This window comes from Glycine max, chromosome 6 (assembly GCF_000004515.6).
Source record: "Glycine max cultivar Williams 82 chromosome 6, Glycine_max_v4.0, whole genome shotgun sequence".
Lineage (NCBI taxonomy): Eukaryota > Viridiplantae > Streptophyta > Magnoliopsida > Fabales > Fabaceae > Glycine > Glycine max.
The window spans coordinates 24,831,522-24,839,626 of record NC_038242.2 but is presented as its reverse complement, the minus strand read 5'-3'; the positions used below and the strand labels follow the sequence as shown (position 1 = coordinate 24,839,626).

At 40.0% G+C, this 8,105-nt stretch overlaps 1 protein-coding gene across 1 annotated transcript; it reads right to left on the bottom strand.

The window, feature by feature from the left end:
* Nucleotides 1-3,033: 3,033 nt before the first annotated feature.
* LOC102666799 (cytochrome P450 71AU50-like) lies at nucleotides 3,034-3,728 on the bottom strand. The gene is made up of 2 exons (XM_006582556.1): nucleotides 3,428-3,728; nucleotides 3,034-3,170 (listed from the first exon to the last, which is right to left on the bottom strand). The coding sequence occupies exons 1-2, from the start codon at nucleotides 3,726-3,728 to the stop codon at nucleotides 3,034-3,036; spliced, it is 438 nt and encodes a 145-aa protein (XP_006582619.1).
* Between the last annotated feature and the right edge of the window lie 4,377 nt (nucleotides 3,729-8,105).

Here is an 8,105-nt window from a genome sequence, read left to right as displayed (position 1 = left end):
CTTAGACAACCTCCACATTTTCTCCTTTGAAAAAAGACACTTGTTAGCATTGCCACATCTCTTAGGCTTGAGTTTATTCCTCAAGTAAAGGAGTTGTTGGATGGGGGTTTGGTTCGCAAGAGATTAAATCCTTGTGCTTTGTTGGTGCCCAAAATAGGTATTATTAGGCACCAAATCCCTAAAATAGGTGGTGTGATGAATGCTTTGGGTGGTGCAACATTCTTTTGTAAAATCACTCGTGCACCCAACATCTTCATGATTTGTGTACATAGGGACTCATTAGGTAGGTTTGTTCTTATTTTTAGTTTCAATACAAACTTAGGCACTCATATGGGACACCTTAGGTTTTTCATACTCTTTGGTAGGAATAATCAACATGAAAATACAGAAAAATCTATGTTCTATTTCTTTAATTTTCTTAATTTTTTAAATTGTGATCAAGGGGTTCCCATGAACCCTAAGAGAATAAAGGTCATTCCTGAGTGGCCCGCTCCACCAAGTGTAAGAAAAATTTGGGGCTTCCAAGACTTAACAAAATTTTACAAAAGGTTTGCCCCATATTTTTCTATACTTGTAGCACCACTCATTGAGTTGGTGAGGAACCATGTTCCTTCATGGGAAGATGCCCAGGAAATGAGTTTTCAGACCTTACCTTACTTCAACATACTAAACACCACTAATACATATGTTTTTGTTATTTTTACAGGTGTTGAGGGAAAAAGCCCAGAGTTTCAAGAACCTCGGGATTTGAGGTCAAATCCTTTTCAAGGGGGAGGGAATGATGCAATCCTACCCCGCAAGGGCATTGGATAGAAAACTCCAAGTAGATTGGGCCAGAGATGCAAGAGAAGGCCCTAGGGTTCTTATGAGCCTTGGGGTAGATTTCGGGCCCATGGGCTAAGTACGAGCCCACTTATCTTTGTATATATTAGATTAAGGTTTCATTATTTTTGGGCCTTGTATTTAGGGCTCCATAATGTATGTAGGGTACCCTAGAAATATAGGATTTTTCAGCCCTTGTATTTTAGGGCACCTAGACTAGTTTTTGTATTAGGGGTAGTTTTGTAATTTCACATGCACTAAGTGGATATTTGATGTGTGTGGTTGGAAATAAATTTAATTGAATTGGTAGAAGCCCAATCCAATTAAATTTTGGAGGGGGAGGTGAGCATTTGCTTACTACACCCCATTGCCATATCATATAGTCACACTTTGTGCATGTCCTTTATGCTTTTCATGTCTCACGACACCTAAGCACACTTAGTGGAGAACCTTGGAATTGATCTTGGATTAGTGGGTTGAACCATAACTAAAATTCACTAATCATAATTAGTGAAATTTTGGCTCCACAAATTCAATTTCAAATTCAAGTGAAATTTGAATTTCCCTCCAATTTTGTGTGACACTTAGGCTATAAATAGAGGTCATGTGTGTGCATTTTTTTCAACTTTGATCATTTGAATATTAAACTTCAGATCTCAAAGCTCATTTAGAGCACAAAATTTTGTGCACTTCTCTCCCTCTCCCTTCATTCATCTCCTTCTTCCTCCAAGCTCTTATCCATGGCCTCCTATGGTGGTGAGCTTCTTCTAGACTCATCTTCTCCTTGAAGTGGCGTCTCTTCTCTCTCTTCCTTTCTCCATTCCGCTGCCATTAATCTTCCAAGAAGCAAAGGAATCCATTGATGAAGAAGATCCTAGGCCTACAAGCTCCAATGGAGCTTGCATCAGGACTTGTGTTTTGGACTTGTTTTGGATAGATCTAAAGTTTTTTATTCTCTGATATATGCCACCTGTTATGAAAGATACAAAATTTTAGCTTTGTTCTATTATGATTGCTGATTTATGTATCAAGGTAAAAGTTATAAACTATGTAGAATTAAATTGACATAAAATTTGTGTCCATCCTTTTGTAATTATTTATTGTTAGAATGCCAAGTGCAAAGTTTTGGTGAATTACAAATTTTATTTTATAATTAAAAAGTAGCAATGGGACTATCCGACCCACCCCCCAAGAATCTCTCCAAAACTCTATTTTGGTGAATGTAGATGATGCTTAATAAGACAGAACGTGGTAGCTGAATGGTGTCCTAAGAGGTTTTTGTGAAATCACCAACTTAAGATAACTGTCTCAATGTCACTGAAACAAAAGGCACACACCTTCAAGGTTTCTGTCACAACATGCAACTCTCATCATGACCCTTGTGACATCAATTTCCTCTCAAAATCAATTGAAGCTATTTAAATTAACCCAAGTTTTACCATGCTAATTTTTTTTCTTTCAAGGTATTATGTAATTGAAACTGTAGGCTCTTCCCAAGCCTCTTCCCTCAGTCTCTAGAACTGTAGGCTCTAGAAATGTCAGTGCAACACACACACACATACACACATTGTTTTTTGTTCAAATGGTTTGCTATGAACTATGAAGAGTGACACATATCTTTTGTGTCTTACTAATAGAATGAAAATGGTATTTTTAATGTACATGTTTTGAACCAAAAATTAGAGAAGAAAGAAAAAATTTAATTAGAGAAATGGTCACTACTTGTTCCATATCCAATCTATTAATATATTCTTTTGGTTTTTCAAAAACAATCGTAATGGTTGTTAGCTCTTAAATTGTTGCAGGTCAGTGTAATATATATGTATCAAACTTGCTTTACGCAATTATTCCATTTGTTCAATTGGTTTGTGCAGTGTAACTGAAACCTCTCTATAGTGTTTGAATTTGATCACTTAGAAAAAGAAAGAAAAGGATCTGTTGTCAATTACCTGATTTGAACCAAATGTTACATTATAAAAAACATTATAATGACTATTAGCTTTTAAAATATTGCATGTCAGTGTAATATGTGTCTAGATATCTGTATATGTTTTAAACTTGCTTACATAATGATTCTTTTTGTTCAAATGGTTTATAATGAATAGTGAAACTTGTCTCTAGTGTTTGAACTTTAGCACTATAAGAAAGGAAGAAAAATAACTGTTGTGAATGTTCTGAACCGAAAGTTACAGAGAATTTATTAATTTATGATTATTCGACCTTTTCTAATTTGTATAGTTTAAAAATCCGACCAAGCTTCAGATTCTTCAGATACTCTTCCTTCTTCCTAGTAGCTAGTGTTTCAATCATCTTCTTGTTAGCTCCAGAGATTGACCTTGCTGTCCACACTGCTTTTGCAATCAGGTTACTCAACACAAATCTTATTGACATATTGTTCTTTGATTTTCCATAGATTAAATTCTTATCAAAAGCTAATTGAGTTGCTCACCTTTTTAGTTAGGTAGTCGCAATTCTATGTTAGTCACCATATTTTTTTTAGTACATATCACTTTGTATTCAAGATTTTATTTACACACAAATGAAATGAACTTATTTCAGAAAAAAAATCTCTCTGGCCAAAACTTCTCTGCCTCACTCCATGCACTTGAGTCTCTCATAATTGCCCATGCATTTACTACCACCCTTGATTTTCTTGGTATGAAAAAATCTCCAACCATGCAATCTTCCATCGATTGGTGTGGCATTAGTAACGGTGCCACTGGATGGAGCCTCATGTTTTCCTTTATAACCATATCCAAATACTCCAACTTGTCCAAGTCTGATTCCTTCACCTTCCTCTGCATACCCACCACAGTTTCCAACTCCATTTGGACTTTCTTCATCACCTGTGGATTCTTTAGGAGCTCTGAAAGTGTCCACTCAATTGCTGTAGCCGAAGTATCCATTGAACCCAATAGCATATCCTGCATGACAGTGTAAAAGAAACATGCTTGTAGAAGTGAGAACAGAGACAACTAGCTATGCACTTGCAGCTATACTAATTATTAGTTAAGTACACAACTTTTAAATGGAAAAAGAAAATGTATGAGGAAAGAATATTGCAAAACTGTCATTCCCTTTACCATCAATATAGCATTGATGTTGGGCCGTTCAATACAATATTCATATTCCTCAGTGGAGTCGCCAACTGTCGCAACCTACCCTTCGGCGAGAGGGCGACGCGTGACTCGCGGGATGCGTGTTCCACGAAAGGAATACGCGCGGAGTCGCCACCAACGTTTATTTGAGGAAAACGTCGGGAAAACCGGAAAAGACGCGATCTACGAACTTTTTAGTGAAAGGTTCGGGAGTTGTATTTACGCACGGGGAAGGTATTAGCACCCCACACGCCCGTCCCAAGGGACGGCAGCCTTTAATCGAATGTGCAAACATGACTTTGATTTTTATGTTCCCTTTTATGTTCTTATATCCTTTATACCCTTTTTATATTTTTCTTTTTTGTGGTCGACAAGGATGTTTCCCTTTGCTCCTACGTATTCCTCAATTTGTGATGAGGAAATCAGACCTACGTAGTTCTTTCGGAACAAAGTATTTGGTTAAGTTTGTTTTTGTCTTTTTTGCAAAATGTGTTTTTATTGAACAAAAGATCATTTAAGGTGTTGAACCATTAAACGGTCTTTTGATTTTGAAAGGGGAGAAAAGTTAAGGCGTTGGACCATTAACGATCTCTTGTTTTTGAAAGGAGAGAAACGTTAAGGCATTGGACCATTAACGATCTCTTGGGGTGGTCGACAAAAGCGGGGCTTTTGCTCCTACGTATCCTCAATTGCGATGAGGAAATCAGACCTACGTAGTTCTTGCAAAAGCGGTAAAGTTACATGTTGATTTTATGCTTTTGAACGGTCCATGTTAACCGATAAAAGCAAAGAGGACCGTTTAAGGCGTTGGACCTTAAAACGGTTTTTAGTGATTTTCGGACAAAACTTGATTTGTGAGTCTATTTTAGTCTTAGTTTCACTTTGATTATTAATCAATTCATTCAAGGAAACTTCCAAAGAAAAACGTCCGATTGATTTTTTTGTTTTATTTTATTCAAAGATATTTTGTTTATTTTATTATTATTTTTCAAGATATTTTGATTATTTTATTATTATTTTACTTTTTTGGTTTAACCGAGGTTATAGCGTGAACGATCGGTTAGATTTCATTTTAAAAGTGATTAAATGAGATTACAACACAAATGATCGGTTGAAATTCATTTTATCATTTATTAGGTGAGAAAACGGCTTAAATAAACGGTAAAAGCGCGTTAAAGACGGAAGAAAAGAAATCGAAAATAAAGATGAAAGCTTAAAAAAACAAGAAATGAATTGAAAGTCTCGGATTCGAAAACTTACCCGTTGAAGAACGAAGAACGGATGAAGAACGATGAAGAACGGACGAAAACCTTCACGGATTTGCTTACGGAAACATCTCGGAAGCGTTACGGAAGCACCTCGGCTTGGATTTTCTTCACGGAAACAATTTTTTTCACCCAAAACAGCTGAAATACATAGCCAGGGGGCTGAGGGATCATTAGAACAGCCCCCTTCAGCCTTTTTATAGGAAAAAGGGGGAGGAGGTTGCCGCCCAGCTCGCCCAGGCGAGCTGGGTTGCTTCCTCCAGAAGCAACCCAGCTTCAAAAAACGTTCTGGAAGGCCCAATTCAAAAATTTCGAAATTGCTATTTGCACCCCCCCAATTTTGATAAGTTCACCCCCCTCTTTCGTAATTTACGGAAAAGTTACGGAAGCCTTACGGAAGCATATAGGACTTGATTTTCTTCTTTTTTTCTCTTCCGTCTCACCCGTATTAAGTTAATTATGCTTATTTAGAGTTATGGGAATTTTACGGAAGCATTACGGGTGTCCCGGAAGCCCCGGAATCCCATTTTTCAACAAAACGGGGGGTGTGGTGGCCATCTAGCTCGCCCAGGCGAGCTCAGCTCGCCCAGGCGAGCTAGGTTACTTCAATCTTAAGCAAGAAATTGCCCAGAAACCTCTAGAAGGGCCCAGATTCGAAAATTACTGTTTGCACCCCCCATTTTACTAAATACACCCCCCTTTGGCTTTTTTTGGTGATTCTTTTTTCGTAAAGTTACGGAAACTTACGAATTTCGTAACGATACTTGTTTTCTTTCCGTAATGTTACGGAACCTTGCGGATTACATAATCATCCCCTTTTTGACTTACGGAATGTTACGAAACCTCACTTAATTATGCAACGATGCTTCCATTTGATTTCCGGTGTGTCACGGAAACTTACGGATTGTGCATCAATATTTTTTTGGTTTTCCGGCATGTCTTGGAATTTCACAAATTGCCTAATGATGGGTGCCAAGCACCTCACAAGGACCAAAGAAAGGTCGCATGTCACCAAGCAAAGGTCCCCGGACGAAATTAGGGTATGACAGTTGCCCCTCTTTACTTGTCTTTTATTGGAGATAAAAGGAAAGTAAAGATAAGACACTAATTTCGTTCCTCTCGACTTGGCGAGAGTCGCGGGTGACCATAAAATCTCCACATGCAAATGACTTGTTGTTCCCAAAATATCACAAATTGCCTAATGATGGGTGCCGAGCACCTCACAAGGACCAAAGAATGGCCGCATGTCATCAAGCAAAGGTCCCCGAAAATCAGTGCATGACACTAATTTCGCCCTTCTCGGTTGACGAGAGTCGCGGGTGACCGTGACTTGTCGTTCCTAGGATTTCACAGATTGCCTAATGATGGATACCAAGCATCTCACAAGGACCAAAGAATGGTCTCATGTCATCAAGCAAAGGTCCCCGGACGAAAATCAGTGTATGACACTAATTTCGCTCCTCTCGGCTGACGAGAGTCGCGGGTGACCATGAAATTTCCACATGTAAATGACTTTGTTGTTCCCGGAGGAACAAAAGGTGCAGAAGACTGTGTCAGCCTCTGCATGCTATCAAGCGTTCTGTCTTACAGATAGCAAAAGAATGGGTGCGAATAACCATAAGGTATCTCCGCGTATCATGGGTGCAGAATGACCAAACTTGGTCTCTGCTTGTCATCGGGCCCGCCGCCTCTGGATGACAAAAGGGTGCGAATAACCATAAGGTATCTCCGCGTATCATGGGTGCAGAATGACCAAACTTGGTCTCTGCTTGTCATCGGGCCCGCCGCCTCTGGATGACAAAGGGGTGCGGATAACCATAAGGTATCTCCGCGTATCATGGGTGCAGAATGACCAAACTTGGTCTCTGCGTGCCATCGGACACGACTGTGTCTGAATGGCAAAGGGGTGCGGATAACCGTAAGGTATCTCCGCGTATCATGGGTGCAGAATGACCAAACTTGGTTTCTGCGTGCCATCGGACACGACTGTGTCTGAATGGCAAAGGGGTGCGGATAACCATAAGGTATCTCCGCGTATCATGGGTGCAGAATGACCAAACTTGGTCTCTGCGTGCCATCGGACATGACTGTGTCTGAATGGCAAAGGGGTGCGGATAACCATAAGGTATCTCCGCGTATCATGGGTGCAGAATGACCAAACTTGGTCTCTGCGTGCCATCGGACACGACTGTGTCTGAATGGCAAAGGGGTGCGGATAACCATAAGGTATCTCCGCGTATCATGGGTGCAGAATGACCAAACTTGGTCTCTGCGTGCCATCGGACACGACTGTGTCTGAATGGCAAAGGGGTGCGGATAACCATAAGGTATCTCCGCGTATCATGGGTGCAGAATGACCAAACTTGGTCTCTGCTTGTCATCGGGCCCGCCGCCTCTGGATGACAAAAGGGTGCGTGTCTCCGCGGGCTACCAGCTCTTGAGTCATGGCGACAAAAGGCGGTGTGGTCGACAAAAGCGAGGCTCTTGCTCCTACGTATCCCCCAATGAGGAACTCAGACCTACGTAGTTCTGGATAACTTGTGAGACTTGAAAAAGTCTCGTTGTTTTCTCCACTAAAATGCAAACATGCTTTAGCAAAGAGACAAATATTCCAACTGATTTAGAGCAGCATATGCTTTTTTGAGTGACAAACAATGCGCCTACCAGGGAAGGAGAGTCTGCTGATGGGATCCCCCATAACCATAAATGAGATCTTGGATGTTAGCATTTCGTTTCTAAATGACCATTTAGAGGAAACACTGGGTTCGACAAAAATAGAAGAAATCTACTCAAAGTGTATCAATCTCGCACAGGTAAGTGTTTCATCCTAATTCCGAACCATAGATATGTCATGACTTGACTTTGCAAATTATTTCCTATCAAATCAAAAATTACACGCGTGATCATGGATCAATAGGGC

Bases quoted from the DNA above. Each gene is read 5' to 3' on its own strand.
- LOC102666799 (XM_006582556.1), bottom strand. From the start codon at position 3,728: ATGGATACTTCGGCTACAGCAATTGAGTGGACACTTTCAGAGCTCCTA. The intron at 3,171-3,427 runs GTGCATGGAGTG...TTGCAAAAGCAG, and splicing joins GGCAATTATGAGAGACTCAA to TGTGGACAGCAAGGTCAATC.